Below are 23881 nucleotides of genomic sequence, written 5' to 3'. Positions count from 1 at the left end.
ATCTCAAAATAGATAAAAATATAAAAATCTAATTTTTTTTTTCATTTTCTTCTCATTCTCAATAAAAAAGGTCATTTTAAAAAATTACTTTGTTTCCTCTTTTATTTGAAACAAAACATAAATTTGTACTCATCTCTAATTCTCGTAAGCTTAACAAAAGAAAAATAAATTTTTTATCTATACTAAAGCGTAATCCTAACTGTTTTTGTCAGTCTTACCAATTCGAATGACATATAATCTGAAAGTAATTAAAGTTTGGAAATCACCAAATCAAATCGGTCCACTACTTTAATTATGAATGGTAACAACATAAATCTCTTCTTAGCTTAGCTCTACTAATAAGCTTATATCACCTTCAACAATTTCAAGACCTCGAGAAATACTTGGAAGCTGCAAGCCCCTAATAAATTCAAATTTTTTGTGTGAAGTTTTTCATGAATTGCCTCCACACTAATAATGTGCTCATAATAGATTCAAGAGACATCTTTAAATATAATTATCTCCTCGGAAAAGAAATTAAGTGTCGCATGCATATAATTATATATTTTAATACACAAAACTCATTATTAAATTTTTAAATTTTTCTAATTTATTTTATTGAGTCTTTCAAATTTTAATGTGTTTATTGAATCATCGCACTTTTATATTTAGTTTTATTGAAACTTTTTATATATATATTTTATGAGACTTTTGTTTATTCTATTGAACTATTGTACTTCTATTTTTTATTTTGATTAAGGACTATCAAGTTTTTAATACAAGTAAAAAGAAAAATACAAGAGCTAAATGAAATAAAAATAAAATTAAAGAACTCAATAAAATATAATTAAAATGTTTAAGGGCTTAAAAATATATTTTCTCATTGAATAATTGTCCCTTAGTTCATTATTTAAAATTAATGAATATATGATAATCCTCTATCTATATTCAAATTTTTCCTTTAAAAAGTTTATCTATGTCTTCATTTTTTCTAAAAAGAAAAATCTATATGAGTCCCCATTTGTACAATAAACCGGTAAATAATTATTTTGTTCAATCTATACTAACTATTTATTTTAAAATTGGAAAAATTTTAATTATTGGTTACTTTCATATATCTAATGTAATATTAATTTATTTCTTACTATTTTATTTTGTATTGAAATATATAATAAATTTTGTAATATCTATAAAAAGGTAATTTACATAATTTATAGTAAATTTTTTCTTATAATTATGTTTATTAAATATTTTTTGATCAAAGTGAACTAGTAAAAAAAGCATAGAATTAATAGAGTAATAAATATTTATTAGTTTTAAATAACTGTATTTGTTTTTGTTATTCATTAATGCTATATATAATTAGTATAAATGAGAATTAATTATTTTTTTTTAAAAAGAGAAAAGTACGAATTTTGACTATATAATTTAATTTTTGATATAAAAAATTATATGATTGATTTTTTAGTATTTTGAGAATTATATTATTAACAATTCATATTCAAATTTACTAAATCAGTTAATAATTTTAGCTGCGATTTTCAAATAAGGTCTGTTTGTTATAAAATCAGTCTTGTCAAATAGATAATGAAGCTCAGAGTTCTCTAGTCTTCTTAGATCATTCAAAATTTATTGAAAATATTAAAATTAAAGAAAAATTAAATTTTAAAATTATTTTATTTTTTTATCTTTTTTTATAAATTTTATAAAAATTGACATGACTAATATTAAATGAAAATTAAGTTGATAAAAGATAAAATAGTAATAAAATTATAAGCAATTAACACCAATTAATAAGTTACAATTATTAAATTAATGCTATTAGTTAATTTGAATGTAAAAATTTACTCTTAAAACATAAAAAAAAAAAAAAGAAATCATATGACCTATATGTTGTCAAAAGGACAGGTCAAATTTTGCACTATCAAAAAATACAAGGGGCGAAATTTTAGGGTTATTCTTGTCATTTCCAAGACAGTCAATCCCGGCTGCATCCTCTGGCGACCATACACATACACGTGGTCATTCTGGAATCTCTATACCGTCTTCTCCAAACGCAGAGACAGAGTGTGTGTGGACTGGTGAGAGCTACGATGGCTGAACATGCAGTTTTCTCTCTGTCGGCGACAATGAAAGCATCCTCACCGACGTTCAAAATCGCATCACCTCCTCTTCCGTTTTTGCCCTCCCGCTCCCGCTCCCTCTCCCTCTCCTTCCCTCGTCTCTCTACTAAAATCGCTTTTAAACTCAAATCCAATCCTATCCGCTGCGGTATTTGTCTCGATTTTTTACTGTTGAACCGTGATCTTATCATTCAATATTAACCGGATCTATCCGAATGTATATATTTTGCAGTTTTATCACCGGAGCTGAAAACGACGCTGGATAAAGTAGTGACATCGCAGAAAGTGATATTATTCATGAAAGGGACAAAGGAATTTCCACAGTGTGGATTTTCAAACACAGTAGTCCAAATATTGAATTCGTTGAATGTGAAATATGAAACAATAAATATACTGGAGAATGAAGTGCTTCGTCAAGGATTGAAAGAGTATTCTAGTTGGCCTACTTTTCCTCAACTTTATATTGATGGTGAATTCTTCGGTGGTTGTGATATTACTGTTGGTAAGTTTCAGTTAGGTTTTTCTTTTTTCTGATTTTAATTATATGTTAGCGCCGAATTGCATTTTTTGCTAAGTAGTGTGTTTGTATAGTCTAAAGAGTGAAAGAATTTAATTCAATTGAATTCTATTTAGTCAAATCAATTTAAAATTTTTTAACAGGCATTTTCAATGAAGTCATATTAAATATGGCATGATTTTGCAAGAAGTGAATTCTTGCAAATTATTTATTTCAAACAAGTTTAATTCTTCTAACTTTTTTTATTTAAAGAAAAGAATGCTATATAAATAAAATCATATAAAAATGAGATGATTTTGCAACAATTCAACTCAATTGGACTCTTGCACATGATTTATTCCAAACATTAAGCCATTGTAAGTTTTACACTAATATATAGTTTGTTTTCCTTGTGCTAAGCTAATGTGTTGAAGGTTTTAGGAGAGTAGATGTTAATTGCTGTTAATTTTATGATCTAAAGCATATGTTTTTATCTTTGGCTATTGCACTGAATATATGTGGTCAGATTGTTGCGATGGCTAGCTCTGCACATAGGAATGTTGCGTTTTTATATATTCTCCTGAAATCAGAATGCCACATTAGGATATTTTAAGTGGCATGATGGTTTAGATGACTATAAGTCTTTATTTGCATATTAGTGATAGTTTTTTGATGCTAATAACAAGGAGCTCTTTGCAGACTAATAACAAGGAGTCCTTTAAAGGACTTTAATGTTCTAACAAAAAAGAATGGACTTTAATGTACTTCAGGAAGAGAGAGAGAGAGTCTTTATCTGCATGGGACTGTAGTGTGTTAACTAGGCTTGTCATAAGATTCTATGAAACTGGAATTCTTTTGAAGTTTAGTAGGTAATGGGAAATCTTTATTTTTCTTTTTCACTCATGATTTTTTATTTGTCGAGTGAAAGCCAATTGTTTCATTTGGACAATTTGGCAAAGTGTTGCCCAACCGTTTCATTTCCTTAGAGATCAAAAGATTTGCCTCTTAGTGAGAATGTTACTTTTGATTCTTAACCGAGGAGCTCCTCAGGTTTGAAGCATGTAATCACCTTCGGCTTTGCAAAGGCACACTTCTCCTTCTTGACATACAACTCATTCTCCCTTAACACTTGGAAAACTTGTCGTAGATGTTGGATGTGTTCCTTTAAGGTTTTGCTATATACCACGATGTCATCCAAGTACACTACGACAAACTTATTTAAGAAGGGTTAAAATACTCGATTCACCAAAGTACAAAATATGGCAGGAGCATTCGTTAGTCCGAAAGGCATAACTAAGAATTCGAAAGACCATACCTCGTAATACAAGTTGTTTTGGGCTCATCTCCTTCCGCTATCCTCATTTTATAATATCTCGATTGCAAATCAAGCTTGGTGAACCATTTTGCATCACCAAGTTGATCAAACAAGTCTGCAATCAAATGAATGTGATACTTGTTCTTCACCGTGATCTTGTTGAGCGCCTGGTAGTCAATACAATTCGAAGTGATCCATCATGCTTCTTTTGAAAAAATACAGGTGCTTCATAGGGTGCCTTGGATGGCTTAATGTAGCAAGCATCCAACAACTCTTTTAGTTGTCTCCACAACTCCTCTAATTGAGAAGGCGCCATACGAAAAGGGACTGCCGCAGGTAGGCTTGCACCTTCTACCAACTCAATCTTATGGTTCACCTTTCCTTTTGGTGGGAGCTTCTTTGGTAACTCCGCAAGCATTACGTCCCTGAACCCTCCTAGGACAGCTGTGATCCCCACGGTTTCCATTTCTTCCTTTAGTGCCGCAAGGAATGTGGGTTGAGCCTTTTTTACTCTCTTGGATAGTTGCATAGCCAAGATTTGCCTGGCTTCTAGCTTGGCTTCTCGTGTCAATGGTACCATGTAAGTATTTTCTTGCTCCAAGATACATATGGTGTTGGCAAATGGAAGTGAGAATGCATTTACTTTGTTTAGGAACTCTATGCCAAACACTATTTTATAATCATTCATCGTAACAATGGAGAAGTCCAAGAGGCCAGGCCACTCACCTAGGCTTACTTTGACGTTTCATGCAACTCTATATGTCGCACTTGGTGCCGAAATGACAGCCTTGAGCTACCCTTGCTCCTTTATGTACTTGATCCAAGTCTTTCTGCTTCTTTTGCCTCGAGAAAGTTGTTGTCAAACCCGGTATCCAACAATGCTTTTATTGTGAGGCCTTCAACCTTTGTCTCGATGAATAATCGACCCTTCTTTTTGGACTCAGGCATCCCGAATTTGGCTTTGATGACACTAAGGAGTTGCAGCGATCCCATCTTGGATCTCTCTTGTTCTCGTTGGTGCTCTTCCCTTTCTTCGTCCAATGCAGAGAACTTGCTCTTCGTAGGGCACTCCCTTGCCTTATACGGTCCATCATCGAAGAAACACTTAAGACGTGGCTTGTCTCCACTTTTGTCATCCTTGTTACTATGGCTGCCTCCCTCTTTGGGCTTGCCAAACTTGTAGGAGTCTTTCTTCTTGTGGTAGCGGTCTCCCCCACTCTTTCCCTTGCCGTTCTTATCTTGGTCGGGCTTGTGTTTTTCTTGCCTCTTAATCTCTATTACTGATTCGGCCACGGCAATGGCAATGTTGAGGTCTTGGACACCACGACGCTCCAACTTTAACCTTGCTCAAATCTGCAACCCATCTGTGAATACAAACAAGGCTTCTTCATCTGTATAGTTAGGAATTTCAATGAGTGTGTCTCTGAATTCTTTAACATACTCCTTGATGCTTCAATTATGTGAGAGTTGCCGTGACTTGGCCCTTGCTTCTCTAATAGCATTGTCAGGGTAGAATTGTTTCTTGAAATCTTTCTTGAACTCTTATCATGAGTTGATGGTGCATGTCCCTTTCTCTATATCGCCACTCCTCCTCCACCATAGCATTGCGGTATTTTTAAGGAGGTTGACACTGCCACACGCTTTTTTGAAGATACCGTAATGCTATGGTGGAGAAGGAGAAGTGTCGATATAGAGAAAGGGACATGCACTATCAACTCATAGGAAGAGTTCAAAGAAAATCTCAAGAAACAGTTCTACCCCGACAATGCTATTAGAGAAGCAAGGGCCAAGTCGCGGCGACTCGCATAATGAAATCATTAAGGAGTATGCTAAAGAATTTACAGACACTCATTGAGATTCCTAACTATATAGATGAAGAAGTCTTGTTTGTATTGATAGATGGGTTGTAGATTTGAGCAAGGTTAGAGTTGGAGTGTCGTGGTGTCTAAGACCTCAACACGTCATTACCGTGGCCGAATCCCTAATAGAGATTAAAAGGCAAGACAAAGCACAAGCCCGGCCAAGATAGGAACGGCAAAAAAAAAGAGTGGGGAGACTGCCACCACAAGAAAGAAGGCTCCTACAAGTTTGGCAAGCCCAAAGAGGGAAACAACCATAGTAACAAGGATGACAAAGGTGGAGACAAGCCATGTCTTACGTGTTTCTTCTGTTATGGACCGCATAAGGCAAGAGAGTGCCCTACGAAGAGCAAGCTTTCTGCATTGGTCGAAGGAAGGAAAGAGCACCAACAAGAACAAGAGGGGTCTAAGATGGGATCGCTAAAACTCCTTAGTGCCATCAAAGCCAAATTCCGGATGCCTAAGTCCGAAAAGAAAGATCGAGTCGAAGGTTGGAGGTCACACAGTAGAAGCATTGTTGAATACCGGGGCTGACAACAACTTCCTTGAGGCAAAAGAAGCAGAAAGACTTGGCATCAAGTGCAACATATAGAGTTGCACGAAACGTTAAAGTAAGACTAGATGAGTGGTCTGGCCTCTTGGACTTCTTCATTGTTACGATGGATGATTATAAAATGGTGCTTGGCATAGAGTTTCTAGACAAAGTAAATGCATTCTCACTTCCATTTGCTAACACCATGTGCATCTCGGAGCAAGGAAATACTTGTATGGTACCGTTGACACGAGAAGCCAGGAAAATCTCAACTATCCAAGGGGGTAAAGAAGGCTCAACCCATATTCCTTGCGGTACTAAAGGAAGAAGTAGAAACTGTGCTACAAGATGAAGTGCCTAGGAGATCACGGGTGTTCTAGGAGAGTTCAGGGACATAATGCCTGCGGAGTTATCAAAGAAGCTCCCACCGAAGAGAGAGGTGGACCATAAAATTGAGTTGGTAGAAGGTGCAAGCCCGCCAGCGGCAGTCCCTTATCACATGGCGCCTCCTGAGTTAGAGGAGTTGCGGAGGCAACTAAAAAGTTGTTGGATGCTGGCTAAATTAGGCCATCCAAGACACCTTATGGAGCACCTGTACTTTTTCAAAAAAAGTATAATGGATCACTTCGAATGTGCGTTGACTACTAGGCGTTGAACAAAATCACAGTGAAGAACAAGTATCTCATTTCTTTGATTGCAGACTTGTTTGATCAACCTGGTGATGCAAAATAGTTCACCAAGCTTGATTTGCGATCGGGATATTATCAAGTGAGGATAGCGGAAATGAGCCTAAAATAACGTGTGTTACGAGGTATGACTCTTTCGAAATCTTAGTTATGTCTTTCGGACTAACAAATGCTCCTACCACATTTTGTACTTTGATGAATCGAGTATTCCAATCCTTCTTGGACAAGTTTGTCGTAGTGTACTTGGATGACATCGGGGTATATAGCAAAACCTTGAAGGAATACATCTACGATAAGTTTTTCAAGTGTTAAGAGAGAATGAGTTGTATGTCAAGAAGGAGAAGTGTGCCTTTGCGAAGCCGGAGGTAATGTTCTTAGGGCACATTGTGGGAGGTGGCAAGCTTAGGATGGACAAGGTAAAGGTGCAAGCCATGTGAGCTTATTGAAGCCCTACCATGAAGACAAGGAAGATCCAAGTAGGGGCGAGTCGAAGAGAGCTCCAACAGCAATCACAACCGTATCCGAGAAGGAAGCTGAAGAGATAATTGCACATCAGGTCAATACCGAGAAGGGGTTCCCATCCAAGCTATGTCGAGTATTTTGTGAAGTGGAAGGGATTGGCTGAAAGTGAAGCTAGTTGGGAGCACGAGCTCACTTTGTGGAACTTCAAGGACTTAATCGAGGCATATAAAGAGGACGCAACGAGGGCTTTGACAGAATAAGTGGGGGAGAATGTCACAACCCGCAAGTTTTCCCTATTAAAATGAGGTTCAAAGGCTCAAAGTAGTCTCCAGAATTCTTTGGAAGACAACGGAGAATTCTAGAAACATTCTAGAATAATATAGAAATATGTAGAATATGTAGATAAATATAGAATTGTATAGAGAATTTTAGACACTTAATCTTAGCCATTAGATCAAATCAATTCTCACCATTCATTGAGGAGGTGGAGTCTTATAAATAGCTTAGGAACTTTATTTGTAATCATTAAGAAAAGATCAAGCAAGTTCTTTTTGTAATAAAAGCTTTCCAAGTTACCTTAAGCTGGCTATTGTTTTTCTTGCTATCTTAGCTAGCATTTTGCCTAGCATTCGAGGAGTAAGGCTGACTAGCTTACTTGTTTGAGTATAGAAAGTAGATAGTGCCGTGCAGTTCGTTGGTAGCAAGACCAAGTCCGTGAAAATAGCTAGTGTCGCGCGGTTTGTCTTGCTATCGCTACATAATGTTTGGAAGCTTCTTACTAGAGTATAAAAGTTGTTGCTCTACCACAGTCTTGGTATTTTTCTTCTCTTTAATTTTTTCAAAATTCACACTGAAAATTTTGCAAGGATACTTTATGCCCAATCAATCCAAGTATGTAAAGTGTCATATAGTTACATATGTGTCTATTATTAAAGCTATTCATGTTCTAAGTTGAATTTGTTTGGTTTGCAGAAGCATATAAGAGCGGCGAATTGCAGGAGTTATTGGAGAGAGCAATGTGCTCCTGAATCTAATTACTAATAGTTATGGAAGGTTGTGCTGCTTGTTCACCTGCTTGATGAAGTCTATTGTGCGTCAACTGAAGTCTGTTCATAATGACACTGTCAACTAAACTTTTCACCATATTGTTACATTATCGGGATTTGCATCTGAGAGAGGAGAAACTCTAGCAGTAGTCTAGCTGCAGAGTTTCCCCCTCTGAAACGCCAAAAAATTCCCTCAATTTATTAGATGGAACTGTGATCTAAGGTTCTCAAAATTGCCTTCCAAATTACAAAAATGAAACAAATAATGATGGGTGGAATCTCTTTGAAGTCATATCTGTATATTGATGAGAGTTGAACCTCACTTTTATATTTTCTATTTATCCTTTTTAGCTGCATTGCATTGGAGTTATATTTTCTACAGGAGTTCTTTCTCTTTCTGGCTCGACTATATGTAGAAATTGAGATACTGCACTGTTGTTTCTCTATGCAGTGTCTATCTCTCCATGATTGGAATTAACTATAAAGAGTATATGCACAGTGAACATAGTTCTTCAACCTGTTGGATGAGCCAAGAAAATAGAATTGTGTCCATGGAATCAAGTTATCCAGTCGGGCGATTACAGCTGAGAGTGCAGCAAGAATGCAAGCCTTTGTCAGGAAACAGCATTACTCAGTCGCTGGAGGCATTCTGCTGTGCACAAGAGTGGTTGCTTGAGTTTTCCATTAAAAGATGTTTCCTATCCCATTAGCTTAGTCTTTAATGAGGACAGATTTGTAGCCTAACCAACGTAGATATTGGCAAGATCCAATAAAACATCATATGAAGGTGTGTACAATTTTGAAAATTGATCAAGTTCATTAATTATAGGTGGAACTGGCAAGCCTTAGCTTTGCCATCACTAATGAAATATCTCATAGAAGATGATACACCTTCAAGTTTGTAATCCTTGCAGTCCTTGTTTATGGTTAATTAAACTCAAGCTATCCTTCTTTCTCTTTTTTTCTTCCCCCTTATTAGCGGGGGGGACAACAATAACATATGTTTGTTAGTATTCAGAGATAAGAGACACTGCTTGTCAGAGCTGAGCCTGATAATTGAAGAATAATGCCATATTTGGTTTCAGGATTCAGGAAACTCAAACTTGAGCAGGTGTGAGGAGTAAAATTAAGCAGATCATTAGCATAACATACTATCAGCAAATCCATATAAAACCAGAGAGAATCCAAGAACTACACTTTCTTCATATTATACAATTAGTGCCTTATTCAGCAAAAGCATATTATACTCAGGTTTTTTTTTTCTTTCCTTTTTTTAGTTTAACATTTTTTAACCAAGAAAAAGAAATGAAACCAGCTGAAAGCAAAATTTATAACGAGGCGAGAAGAGAAATTGCATTTCTTTTTTTCAGATATAAATGAACAAACATGGAAGAGCTTGCAGCTCATATTTTGCTTACACCAGCATTTATGTTTAGTACATATCTATCTATCTATTTATATATATATTTATACGTCAACCTCCTGCATTATAGTCCCAGCATCAGCTGTAGCCATTAGCTTCCAAGTTTGAAATAATTAAGGTGAGGGATGTCTGTCCTCTATCTTGCATGTTTAATTTTGAAAACCAGCTGCTAATTTTTCTCTCAAGTTTTTCCTCAAGATTTTTCCAGATGGTGCCTTTGGAATGGCTTCTACGAAGAATACACGACTTATTCTTTTGTAAAACACCACCTGCATCATCATATACCAAATTAAGCAAGCAACTAAAGGAATATATGAACCCAGAAAAAATAGTAAAACATAAAATTCTAGGAAGAGAAGTAAATTGCTATTGGACTAGTAGGTCAGTGATCGAGTTGTCTGTTAATATTTTACCTGTTTGTAAATATACTGCTTAATTTCATCCTCAGTGATGTTAGACTTGTCTGATCTGACTACAAATGCAACTGGGACTTCCCCAGCACCTTCATCTTTCATTCTGCAAGTTTAAAGAAAAATTAATAATGTCAAGTTCTCTTTCTTGAAATGTACATAGCTAGCTAGAGAAAAAGATATGTAATTTCACGATACAAGTTTTGCACTTACGCAACAACAGCAGCATCAAGAATGTCAGGATGAGCAAGCAACATAGCTTCAAGTTCGGCAGGAGCAACTTGATACCCTTTGTACTTGATCAGTTCCTTCAATCTATCGACAATAAAGAGTTCATCGTCATCGTCAATGTAGCCAATATCGCCTGTGTGTAACCATCCTTGTTTGTCTATGGTGTTTGCTGTGGCTTCAGGATCGTTAAGATAACCTGAAACATATCAAAAACCTTCCAGTTTAGTTCATTTCACTCTTCTAACTTTTTTGGTGGGTGTCTCTTTCTTCAGATGTTTGACCATTCTAGGTAAGAAAGAGGCAGATTAGTTTTGAAGCAAGTTTAAAGGGAAATCTGTTTTGCCTGTTTTAATCACTTTCCTTGTTAGGTGAGACTAAATTTGACACTCCATGTTGTTGTTGTTGTTGTATTACCTTCAGCTTTTCTTTTTCAGAAAAACCAAAGCTTCCCCTGTTTTCGGAAAAGGTTGATATCTTTCTAAAAAAGGAAAATGCCATATTTTAAATAGGAATAATGCTTATACTTATGTAGACCTCTTTATAATCTACATGACTATAACATAAAAATTGCAAGACTCGCACATTACCCAAATCAATAGAGTGACAGGAATGTGACATATCAAGTGAGAAATACAAAGGTAACAAGCAAAACGTTTGTTGAGAAATAAATGCATTGCTGGAGTTGAGAGATATATACCTTTCATGATCTGATCTCCTCTGATGCAAATCTCTCCAGGCTGGTTTCTTGGCAAACTGTCACCTGTTTCAGGATCAACAATCTTCATCTCCGCGTTCCTCACCACAGTGCCACATGCCCCTGCTTTTATATCAAACGGCTCCTTTGCAAAGGCCAAGCACATGGCTAGCACAGGTCCTGCCTCTGTCATGCCATATCCCTGTAAATACAAACTAATTATTAAGATCAAGTAAATAAGAAACATGTCATTTCCGATCAGTCACTGCAGCATGCTCAAGTGGGGAGAAAAAGACAGAAAGAAGAAGTGGTTGGGCCACCAAACAAAACCCAGGTGTGCTTGCCGAAGCAAACTATAATCAATCTGTTCAAAAGATACTCATTGTCCATGATTAAAAAACTCTCTCTTATACATAATTAATTATTAGATGGATGCCTTCAGATTTGGGCTATTATAGCAACACTATATAAAATATAAATGCTTATTTTGGGGGATCTCTAAAAAAATTTTAGCATCTAAATGTTTGATGTAAATCTTCATAAGCTGTACTTAATTTTACACTAACAGTAGCCCCTTCATTAAGAGGTTTTACTTTGCCAGACTGGACAAGTGGCTGGTTTTGGTTCATAAATGGTTTGTAATAACTGTAAGTAACTAATTTATTATTAATATGATAGAAAAATAAAATGATGCTATAAATGTTAGTACTTTCTTTTTATTTTATTTTTCAATTAGGAAGGTGGTCGGATTGGTAATTTTAGCTCTGAAAATTTTAAAAAGTTTAAATTCAAGTGTTTTAGCCGCCATTCAACAATATGGGTGAATACCCAATTTGGATTTTCTGAGTAAAAAGAATTATACAGTTTGGTTATAAATTTTCCTAATTTCCTATTGTCCATTTAGTAAACCATTTTGGCAAATTTATATACTAATGGAAATAACTGGAATTTAATTAAGACATACCTGACCAAGAATAGCTGTAGGAAACTTGGCTCTTACAGTATCTTCAAGCTCCTTACCAAGAGGTGCTGCTCCAGACTTCAACATTCTTATCGACGACAAATCATACTTATCGGTTTCCGGGGACTTGGCAATGGCCAAAACAATTGGAGGAACAATCGGAGCAACAGTCACCTTATGTTTTTCAATCAATTGCAGTAGCAGATTTATATCAAACTTAGGCATGATCAAAATGGCAGCCCCAACTCTCAACCCACAAAGCATTATTGAATTCAACGCATAGATATGGAACATTGGCAACACACATAGGATCACATCTTCACTGTGAAAATACAAGTTTGGATTCTCTCCATCAACTTGTTGAGCAACGCTAGTCACCAATCCTTTGTGTGTTAGCATAACTCCTTTTGGCAACCCTGTTGTACCTGACGAATATGGCAGCGCCACCACATCTTCAGGGACAATATCGACCTCCGGCAAATCTTTCTCGTCAGCCTCCGAGAGCTCAGAGAAATGCAAGCAACCGTCAGGAGCTGAGTCTATGCACACAATCTTGATATCATGATCGCTGGCTAACTCTTTCACTTTGTCTGCATAGGCAGCTTGTGTGATTATAAGTTTAGTATTGGATGCCTTAGCTTGCTTAGCTATCTCTGCCGAGGTGAACAAAGGGTTGGCAGCTGTAGCAATGGCACCGCGATAAGATGCTCCAAGAAAGGAAAGAACAAACTCAGGAGAGTTATGCAGTAGAAGCATAATAACTTCGCCTTGTTTAACACCAAGCTTGTTAAGTCCAGAGGCAACTCTTCGCGAAGTGATCTCAACTTCTGCATATGTGTAAACTCTGCCAGTGGCGCCATTGATCAAACAAGGCTTTGATGAATAATCTGAAATGTTCTGAAAGATGTAAGAATGCAATGAAAGATTCTTGGGGATGTAGATGTCAGGGAGCTTGGAGCGAAAGACGATATCTTCTTGTTGCTTTACTTGGCTGTTCTCCATTATTACTTCTTGGAAAGTATTGCAGAGAAAGAGAGATAGAAATGAGGGACTCTGTATGGAAAGAAAAAATGAGCTCCCCCTGAGAGAGGAAGAGGCAGAATTGGTGATGCTGATATAGAAATGTTGAAAACTGAAGATGGTTGGTGAAAGGAGAAAATGGGAATAATGGAAATGCAGTGAGGGTAAAATGGGGAAAATGGAGGGGGGAATTATAAGATAAAATAAAATAAAAGGTGGGTTTGGTGAGGTGAGAAGAGGAATAGTGGAGTTGGGTTGGTGAGAATGGATTATAATTAATTATTATTGGTAGGGGTGGGAAGATGGGGTCCATGAAGGGTTTGGTTGTGAAAGATTGAGAAGTTGACTCGCAGAAAAAAGGACAAAAAGGAAAGGGTATTGAGATGATAAGTATTATTTTTATATTTCTTGGAGGAAATGAATATATCACCTACCACCAATCCATTTTTTGTTGGCCAAATTTTGTCAGCTGTTGGACCGCTGCCCTTCACCTACTACACCCACATGACCCATGGTACACAGGGTGGGGGTGGGGGGTTCGTCTTGTCAATAACTTTTTTTAAGCCCATTTTCTAGGCAGGTAAAAGTTTTCCAAGCTTCCCCTTAATTCTTCCTGTTTATTAACGTAACCCAGCCCAAGTAATTGGGAATACAACAATTGTTTTTTGACAGTAATTGGGAATACACCATTGTTGGTACAAGTGAAAGTAATTGTCAAAATGTATAAGTATTCACTAATCAACTAATGATGTCAATAAAGGAAAAAGACAGACTTTTTGAGTTAGTGTCTTTTTTACCACTATCTAATTTATTTATTTTTTCTGGATAAAAGATTGGACTTCTTTGTAAATTTCTCATTATGATTGAACCTTGCTACTTGGTAATAATAATAATAATCAGTAGTAGTAGTAGTAGGTGGATACCCTTTCAAAGACACCACAAATTGAAATGAAAAAGCAAACAGAAGATTCAACCGGAACTGGTCCAAAGTTCTATGAATTATCCACTTCCTGTTAAAATGGTATACACTTTTCAGAAAATATTATTAGTTAATAATATTCTATTTCTGTCAAGAACTTGCTCAACCCATTTGGCGCTTATGAAAATAGTGCAAATTCTATTTATATTTATAAATTATTTTTATCCATATGTATCGTTTGCCTTTATAATTAAAAAGTGTATTATATTCACACATATATATTTTATTATATAGTTCAAAATTTGTTAAATTTCCAACAAATAAGAGAAAGAATAATCACTTATATATAAATAAAATCTATCTCAATCAAAAGATAATGTCTTGATGCTTCTTTCTTTGTATATATAGTACATATAATCTTCATATATTTATATTTATTTCATTGATTCAGTTAAAAGATAAATCATTAATTAGTGTTATACTTTAATCTAAAGATTAAATTCTAATCAACAATATGCGAAGCACGTTCATGGAACAACCAACCAGTTGAGTCCTTCATCCTTAAAAAACAAACAAAAAAGAACTTAGTCAGTCCTTTGAATTATTTGGAACATATATATATATATATATATATATATATATATGTATGTATATATAATACGCGCACGTGTTAGTTAATCTTATAGTTATTCTGTAAGGTTGTTCTCTAATTCTTTATTATCAATTTTCACAAAGTTTGTGCTTTCCTCGTGTGTTCATGGCTACAATGAACCAATAAATGCGCAGTTCAATTCCGGCTACGGCCGTCCACTTTGACCGTGAACTTCCTTTTTCGGCTTTATTTAACAGGAACGAGCTTTTTGGCTTTGAAAATGTTGACTGTAACATCCAAATGCAAATGGGTTTACTAAGGATGTCATTTCAAGACCAGTGAAGGACTCACTAGGCCCATTAGTAAGTAATTAAACGATTACAAGTATTTAATTCTTAGTTTTAAAGATTAAGATGTAATGAAAGAGCAGTCTCATTTGTATTTATACTTATAAAAAAAAATAAAAAAAATTGAATTCGAATCTTCGTATTATCCGTCCACACAAAATATTGATGCGAGTTACATCAAAAATATTGTAATGCTTTTCAACCATCTCAATATCTGAGAACTGAAATGCCAATTTATTGTGTGTGAATTCTATGTGTGGATTGCACTAATTGAAGAAGCCTTCTATCGGAACTAAGTGAGAAATAACAAAAGGTTGTCAATAAAAATGGATGGCTAAAAAATTTGGGTCACTTTCTTCAACCTCAAACACACATCAATCATACAAAAGCATTCAATAGCAGAGTATCTAATTAAATCATAAGAGCATCTTCGAAGATCAAATAACTTAACAAGAGACCATTCATTAGATCAAGACATTAAATGACACTAATAAGTAAAAACAGCATGAAGCATAAAGAGGACTTGGTTACTAATTCTGCGTTATCTTAACCATCTAGCAGTTTAATGAAGAAGGGTATTTATTCAGTAAGGACGTGCTTGATCAAGCCTTTTCACTTCAAAAACTGAGATAATTATGAAAAGGGTTTTTTGATTCAGAGAACAAGGATCTACATATGATCATGGGGTAGCGTTTTGTTGACCTCGACACTTTATTTCTCCAAGTTGTTGGGGAGTTGACATCCACATCTGGTAGCTGGCATTGCTTCGAGTTTCCTAACTATCACCTTCATATCTGCTGCTATTTGGTTGTCTTCTTCTATATCTTGATTCTTCATGCGTTTTGTGATTTTTTCTCTGCAATCCAAAACTAATGATCAAGAAGCACTCAAAACAGAATATAATAAAATTCCTTGTAGTCAACAATTAATCCAATCAAATACCTTTATTTGTGTTTCTTTTTGCTTGGAGGATCTGTTACATGCTTGTTGGTACAATGAAAAGTTGACTTCTCCAAGAACTCTGGGAGTTCCCCACCTCCAGGAGCTGGCTTAGTTTGCAGTAGTCTTCTTCTTATCGCTGTCTTGAGCATTTTCTAATTCCTCAGAACTGGGGTTACATTGTCCTTGAATTATTAGCTTATTACTGCTTTCAGGCACTCCTTCCTTTTCTATGATTTGTAGGCTTTTTAATTACCTCTTTCCTCCATGCATAACAGAAGTAAAGGAAATAAAAGGATCCAGAAGAAAGCAGTAGACTAATCGTGCCATCTGCAAAACAATGAAAATCATCTACATGTACTTGCAGTCGTTTCTGTTTGAGGATTTTGTAATCATCTAGCTCAGTTTCGAGTATCCTTAAGGCCATCCGCTACGCTTTGGTTTTCTATACTTGATTCTTCATGAATTTTGTGGTTTCCCCTTCTCTGCAATAAGAACTAATGATCAAGGAGTCGAGTTTTATCTAACTCGTACTTGGTACATGTATTAAATAAGGCTCGTTAATAGAACCCAAGCGAGCTTTTATTAAGCTAGATTCCGAATAACTTACACCAGTTTAATTCATTTGCCGTATGGATTTGATTTGAGAATTCAAATGCCAATGTATGTGATTTTTATCTGAAAAAGCTTCTCTCTACTGAATAAGGAAAGTTAAACCTATCTCTTGGAACAAGAATTGGACGAAAATTTAAAAGAGAATCGCTTCTGATTATGATCTTCAACTAAAGGGAATTGGTTAAGGTCCCAATTTCACTCTTAGGACCTGAATTATAACCATATCAGAACTGCTTGGATGGAAACAGAACAAAAACTGTGAAGAAAACCGAAACTGAAATTGGAACCGAAATCGAAATCTGATCCGAAACTGACTAGGTTCGGCTGGTTTTGGTAAGTAACAACCAACAAAATATTGTCAATGAGAATGGATGGCTACAAGATTCGAACACTTTATTCAAATTCATATACATATCAATAACTTGAACAGAATTTCACTAAATAAACAAATCTTCAGCTGAACACCCAATCAGGGAAAAGAACATGTTATAAACACATATATAGGAATTAATTACCACATTTTATACTATCTTAGCAATCTAGCAGTTTAAAAGTGGGGTTTTTCAGTGAGGATGTGCTTCCTCATCTGCCTGATCACTTTCTAGTTTCTAGCTTAGCTTTGAGTCTCCTCCTCATCACCATGCTTTCCACACTCTCTGCTCTTCGTTTTTTCCATTTCTTGATTCTTCATGGGTTTTGTAATTTGCTCCTCTCTGCAATTCAGAATTAATGAACAAAGAAGTCGCCAAAAGAGAGCACGAAAGGAAGGATACTTCATCTATTATATATACCTTCCATTGTAATCATTTATGTGTAGAGGATAGAAACTTGACTGCTCCAAAATGTCAGGAAGTTCTGCACCTCCAGGAACTGGCTTAGTTTGGAGTAGTCTCCTTCTCATCACTGTGTCGAACATTTTTACTTTCCTCAGAGTTCGATTTCCCTTATCCTCTTCTTGAATTATTAGCTTATTACTGCTTTCAGACACTCCTTCCTTTTCTATGGCTTGATTCTCTGTAGGTTTTCTAATTTCCTCCTTCCTGCAAACAGAACAGAGCTAATGGAATTAAATTAAAAGAAAGGACCCAGAAGAAAGCAATAGACTGATAGTATTTTCTGCAATGAAAATCCAATTATTTACATGTATTTGTTATCGTTTCTGTCTGAAGATTTTGCATTTGACTGCTGCATATTTTCTTGATCTGTATTCTCCAAATCTTCTTCTTTCCCTTTTCTTGCTTCAAGAATACTTCTGATTTGCTCCTTGTAGAATTGCTCTTGGAATTCCAACTAAGTAAAATTATTTCTATGATCAGTTAAACAAATTAAGAGATATGGTAGAAGAAACAGAAGACAAATAATAGTTAAAAGAAACATTAACATCTTTGGTAGACTGCAAAGGAGTACAAAAGAGCTAATGGATATCCAGCACTACAAGACAGACACTTGACCACTAGGCATTACAGTCTATAAGATATTCTCTCAGGTCTTGGAATGATGAAAGAGTTACCTCCTCCATACTCTGCTCATACTGCTGGTTGGATTTCAGTCTCAAAATGTCCATTTCCTTTGCTGCCTTACACAGCTTCTCCTTTAACCCATAATTGGATTCTTCAAGAACATTTGTCTGTCTTTGTAGCTCAGCAACTCTGTTCTTCAACCACAAAAGCTGATGGTTGTCTTCAGTCATTTGCCTGATTCTGTTCACAACCATTTCTTGATATGATCTCATCTCATATTTCAGCTTAGTCCTACCTGATTAGTTACGTAGGAGATCAAATAATGTTACTAACTAAGCATAAAAGTATGTCTTTAAGCATTGATTGACAAGATTGAGATAAGCATCTTACCTGCATTCCTGTTGAAGAGATCCACGTCTTGTTTCACTGCCATGTAACCATAAAGTTGTCGCTCTCCGCCAGGAAGGAAGTAGACTGGCCGACTGTGCCAAGCATTTCTATCTGTTCCTTCCTCTGCAAAATGATTGTGCAATCGTTCTGCCTCTAAATAACCCTTTGCTGAGCTCTCAAAAATCAAGATGCTCATTCCGCAATGCCCCTTCCAATTGTAAGCGTGCTGAGCCTTGACAATGGCATCATATGATCTGAACATGTCTAGCAGCTCTTCGGTTGTCATGCCAATCCACTGAAATCCACATTAGCATACAATCATTAGCTGACTAAGTAGGAAAAGAACATTGCATTTTTATATTTGTTAACTGGAATCTGAGCAGGATTAGAATAGACTCCAATAGCACTAAACAAAACTCGTGGAACATCTGGACTCCATTAATTGTAGCATTGAAAACTGACTAGCATTCTATTTTTATATCTCTTCCTGAATGAGAAAATTGCAATCTCACCTTGTTGTTCTCATCCTTTTTGTGGATTGTATTGGTAATGAAAACCATAGGAGGCCAAACTATCTCATGATCCTTCTGCTCTTCTTTCAGACCTTTCCATTTAGCACATGCAATCCTGTATGGAGTAACAGAAGTTGCCTGATCACCACGCAATTTCTCTTCCAACAGTTGTGCAAGCTCTCGATGGAGCCTCATCCTCGTTGACCCTTTGGCTTTTGCATGCTGGATCAGGGTCTGCACGCCTAGGTACCGTTTGATGGCACCAGCACCTCCTTGGCATGCTGGACAGTGCCATTGTCTGACTAGGTCTTTGGTCTCCTCAATGCTTAGATCATCCAATCCGTTAACAAATTTCTTGAACCATTTGCTCTTCTTGCAAGTCTCAGAGCTCCTTGGACTTGCTTCTGAATCGTAGCTATCGGTATCAGGGAACACATCAGAGTCACTGTCACCCATATCATCATCATTAGCGGCAGCAGCAGTAGCATCAAAAGCAGGTATGTACTTTACATCATCTGCAACTTTTTCTGGGCTACTCCTGCATGGAGTAGAACCGGTGGTTAGTGAAGCCATGTTCTTCAAATGCTTGTAAACTGATTTAGGCCCTTCATTTCGTTCCCAGAGAGAGAATCTAGACTGAGAATTGCAGCTGTAATTCATGGCTGATTGGAACTTCTTAGGCTGCAAAATAAAATCCTCCATAGTATTTCTCTCAGCTGGCTCCTGGCGTTTCTTTCCGAGAACTATCTGCTTGCTATCAGCTGGTACCCAATTAGCGTGGCTGATCCTTCTAGCGGTGAAACACTTTCTATTACTTTGTTCTAAATTTGTCTTCACTTGCAATTCCTTGCTGTTTCATTGTTTTGAATGAAAAGTCTATTAAATTTAGATTTAGTAGCTTATGTAACAGAACAAAACGAATGCAGATCTTTTGTTTAAGATTTGATTGAAGGACCAGCTAAGTTGATAATAATTAATAGAATTATTAATTTCTTGAATGTTAAGCATAAAAGGCAGACTGTATTTAATCTATCTTTTTAACTCTAAATGAACTTACCTGCTGCAAGTAACATCTGGAATCAGCTCCGTAGACGGCGATGCTATTTCCAACAGATTGGTTACGTCCTTGGAGAGCAAATGCTTAAAGTTGTCCAACATTAGGACACACTCACAGTTTATTCCAGGACAGGTAACAATTGTGATGCCCTTTCTGATCTTTACCTCCAAATACTTGCTCATACAGTCCGGACAAAATGAATGAGAACACGCCCCATTCTTGATCAGCTGCTCATCTTCTTTCCTCTCCCAGCAAATTTCACAGGAACTTAAAGATGATTCACCTTTTTCTGCAACATGAAGTGATGGCATTTGACAACTGGACAGAGAGGCCTTCAGAACCTCTTGGAACTGTAGTTCTTCTGCAAATGCAGCATCCAGCAGCAGCTGAACCTGAGACTCATCTCCATCATCAGTTATATTGAAGAAAGATGGGATATGGGTTTGATCATTTACAGAGAAAAGATTGAAGGGTGAGGATGGTGGTGCTATTGCCATGTTTCAAAAATCTTTAGTAATTTCTCAATGGAATGGATGAAAAATAGGATGATCTAACTTGTATTTAAGCGAGTACTCGTAAAAGAACTTCACTTGGAAGTTGGATTATCCCTCTCTGCTGGGCAACTTCTTGAGGAGGTTAGTGCTCCGGACTAATGATTGACTTGCTTTCTTTTGGCTTTTCCACAGTCAAGTAGTCAAAAGTTAGAATCTCTCCATGTTCATGCCATTTATTAGATTCTAAGTCATTTCCTCGTATTTTATATCTATCCTGAAATTTTAATATAAATCTTTATAACTCAGTGAAAGAATTCAACCACTAAACTATGACCCGGTGGTACTTCACTAGCAATTTGTGCTGTATTGTGTCTTCGGTTTTGACCACTTGAATGAACTTGCACTAAATTATTGCTTTTACTTTGGCCTCTGTTTTCCAACCGATGTCTCTCTCTTAGAATTTTCTAGATTCTATGTTACTTTGCCCTACATTCAACTTCCTTCTCAAGAAAAATTGCTCCAACATCAAGGATTAACTTACTTTAATAAGTGAATCATTTTTCAATTTTTATTGTCTTTACTTCTTATTGTAAGTGTAATCGAATAAAGTCAAGATGAAATAATCTATTTAAAAAAGATTAAATTCTATTGATTTCTATTTTTTAAGCTCGAACTCGAACTCTAGATCGATATACTTAACATGTTCAAACTCAATTTAACTATACCGTAAAAAAAAAAAATACCATCACAAAATAATAAAATTAAACTATCCAATTAATACATAAATCATAAAATTAGTAAAAGAAATTAAATTATATTAACACTATGCACAAACATTGAAGTTTTCTTGGAAGCATTTGAATCAATCTCGATTAATTCTTTTCATTCATCATGTTGTGCGCTTGCCGATGCATCTTTTATACTAGGAGTAGTAGTTTGGTATAATTAAAACCTAGGAAAGATAAATTATTTTGGCACATTTGAGTTTTAAATTATTGGAAAAATAAAAAAGGGTAAATTATTTAGGCAATGTTTATCCAGCTCCTCTCCTCCTTGTTAAAGGTCTGTTAACTTGTCCCTTATCTCTATATGGACTTATTTTTATATATATATATAAAGAGAATTTATTTATAAAAGATACAGTTATGGTAGATTCTTTTCTTATTTAAGAAGAAAAAAGATAAATCGAGCCTTAAAAAAGAAGAAGTGAAAGACCTACAGTGCTTCCGCGTGCCCATGAAGTTAATGTCCAATGAGAATAGACCCCTTCTAGTCGAAGTCGCTTCTCCTGGAAGCTCTTTCATTTATATTAAACACTGACTGCCCATTACACACTGCCTTCGTATTTCAAGACTGAATAACTTCTCATTTTCCAAATCCTCAATTAGTTCTCCACCACAATGGCAGTAGAACAAATCTCTGATCTTGATTTTGTCGATGCTTTCTACGTCTCTGCCATCATAGATGAATCGGATGAAGAAGCACAACACGATGAAACCTTTCCAATTTCAGATGCCAAATATGCAGAGGCACTGCAATTCCAGGAAGCTCTAATGGGCTCCGTAATGATATCTCAAATGAAGAACTCGATCACCACTGCCACCATCATCAACACTTGCAAAATCAGTAACCCATCATCACTTTTGATGATAGAACCACCTCCAGTAGTCCCAAATTCTCCAACGGAAACAGGTCAATCATCTCAGATTTTCTGTGAAATATGCGTGGAAAAGAAAGAAACTGATCAAATGTTCGCGACAGACAGCTGCATCCATTCTTTCTGTTTAGATTGTGTTGGCAAATATGTAGGTACAAAAATTCAAGAAAGCCAAACTATTGTCACTTGCCCCGGAATGAACTGTAGGGCAGTTCTTGAACTTGACATTTGCAGGACTAAGCTTGCCAAAGGAGTGATTGATTCTTGGGAGGAAGCACTATGCAAAGAGATGATAAGCACGCTGCAGAGTTTTTACTGCCCATTCAGGGATTGTTCTGCACTGTTGGTGAATGATAATGAAGGAGAAGTTATCAGGGAATCTGAATGCCCTTTTTGCCACAGATTGTTTTGTGCACAATGTTATGTTCCTTGGCATTCTGGTATCGAGTGCGAAGCCTTTCAGAGGTTGAATGAGGACGAGAGAGGAAGGGAAGATTTGATGGTCATAGAACTAGCAAAAGAGAAGAAATGGAGTCGATGTCCGAAGTGCAGATTTTATGTGGAAAGAACACAAGGGTGTCCTCACATGGTTTGCAGGTTAGCATAATCTAAACACTTTTTTCCTCTTGGGTATAACGAAGCTAAAGCTCATTTGGCCTAGTGGCTCTAAACACTGTTGTTGATACTAAGCATACCTGGTTTTCAATACGATTCTGTAGTGTTATAGAATTAGTAATTGTGTGTCGTCTTTGCTCTTTGTTTTTCTTTCATTTACAAAAGAGATATATGGATCATTGAGTTGTGGGTGCTCTTCAATAAAGTTTATATATAGTGTATAAAATAGTTATGAAGAAGGAAAATGATTTTCTTGATAATAAAATTGAATCATATTATTTACTCAATCTAACACTTGGGATATATAGTACTAATGAATAAGGAAATACTTTCTTACCTGGTTTTATTTACTTTTTTTCTTAATTACAATTGCAGGTGTGGTTTCCAGTTTTGTTATGGATGCGAATTGGAGTGGACTGGGAATCATGGTGGTTGCCATAAAAATTAGATGCATGAGATGAGAACAATGGCATGCATGCTATTGCAGTACAATTAGAAACCTGTACGGAAGGCATCTTTTATGTGATCTAAGGAATGAATATTGTCTGAAACTAAGGCTTGGTTGTTCTTCATTAGTGCTGTTTTTATCTTTTGTTGTTTTGATTTCTCTCTTGGAAACCTGAACAGGTTGCCTAACAAAGTACTTGAAGCAAAGAGATTTTTGCACATATATATCGTAATTTGAGTGTCAATATGATGGGATTCAAACTTAAAATCTTAACCTAAATTGAAAAATATGCTTATATCATGAGATTAAATTTTCAAATAATAATAACTAAAGAGACTCGTCTAAATATTTGATTGATAAGTATAATATTTCTTTGAATCCATAGTCTCACTGGCCATTGCTTTACATTCATCGTAAAAGATTGAATCTTCCTTGGTGCAGAACTAGAGATTTAAACTCAAAATATCTACCTCCCAAGAGCAATCACTCTCGACACTTGAATTAGGTCTCAAGCATATCAAATGATAAATTTTTTTACATTTATTCTTATTTTTAAAAAAGTCTTAGATTAAGTGCAATTATTTTAAAAACTATAAAAG

At 35.9% G+C, this 23881-nt stretch overlaps 4 protein-coding genes across 5 annotated transcripts; 2 read left to right on the top strand and 2 right to left on the bottom strand.

Moving 5' to 3' along the window:
• The first annotated feature begins 1959 nt into the window (after nt 1–1959).
• Nucleotides 1960–8854, top strand: LOC8280302 (uncharacterized monothiol glutaredoxin ycf64-like). Its single transcript, XM_015715479.3, has 3 exons — nt 1960–2250; nt 2335–2604; nt 8425–8854. The coding sequence occupies exons 1-3, from the start codon at nt 2073–2075 to the stop codon at nt 8478–8480; spliced, it is 504 nt and encodes a 167-aa protein (XP_015570965.2). The 5' UTR covers nt 1960–2072; the 3' UTR covers nt 8481–8854.
• Nucleotides 8855–9825: 971 nt separating this feature from the next.
• Nucleotides 9826–13325, bottom strand: LOC8280301 (4-coumarate--CoA ligase 1). Its single transcript, XM_002512735.4, has 5 exons — nt 12221–13325; nt 11260–11458; nt 10545–10758; nt 10335–10437; nt 9826–10190 (listed from the first exon to the last, which is right to left on the bottom strand). The coding sequence occupies exons 1-5, from the start codon at nt 13217–13219 to the stop codon at nt 10071–10073; spliced, it is 1635 nt and encodes a 544-aa protein (XP_002512781.2). The 5' UTR covers nt 13220–13325; the 3' UTR covers nt 9826–10070.
• Nucleotides 13326–17021: 3696 nt separating this feature from the next.
• On the bottom strand, nt 17022–20741 carry LOC8280300 (protein SUPPRESSOR OF GENE SILENCING 3 homolog). Of its 2 annotated transcripts, none has more exons than XR_007217164.1 (7): nt 20069–20741; nt 19012–19861; nt 18500–18794; nt 18160–18404; nt 17791–17939; nt 17441–17706; nt 17022–17362 (listed from the first exon to the last, which is right to left on the bottom strand). XR_007217164.1 is itself a non-coding variant. In XM_015715395.3 (7 exons), exons 1-7 carry the CDS (start codon nt 20563–20565, stop codon nt 17263–17265), a joined length of 2385 nt encoding a protein of 794 aa, XP_015570881.2. In that variant the 5' UTR covers nt 20566–20726; the 3' UTR covers nt 17022–17262. The 2 variants fall into 2 exon arrangements, 1 of the variants encoding a protein (XP_015570881.2); XM_015715395.3 differs by having other exon boundaries at nt 17441–17689; nt 20069–20726.
• A 1134-nt stretch (nt 20742–21875) lies between these two features.
• Nucleotides 21876–23406, top strand: LOC8280299 (E3 ubiquitin-protein ligase RSL1). Its single transcript, XM_002512733.4, has 2 exons — nt 21876–22816; nt 23210–23406. Exons 1-2 carry the CDS (start codon nt 21963–21965, stop codon nt 23280–23282), a joined length of 927 nt encoding a protein of 308 aa, XP_002512779.1. The 5' UTR covers nt 21876–21962; the 3' UTR covers nt 23283–23406.
• Nucleotides 23407–23881: the final 475 nt, after the last annotated feature.

Source organism: Ricinus communis, chromosome 8, assembly GCF_019578655.1.
Source record: "Ricinus communis isolate WT05 ecotype wild-type chromosome 8, ASM1957865v1, whole genome shotgun sequence".
In the NCBI taxonomy this organism is placed as follows: Eukaryota; Viridiplantae; Streptophyta; class Magnoliopsida; order Malpighiales; family Euphorbiaceae; genus Ricinus; species Ricinus communis.
This window is presented reverse-complemented; position numbering and strand designations above follow the sequence as displayed.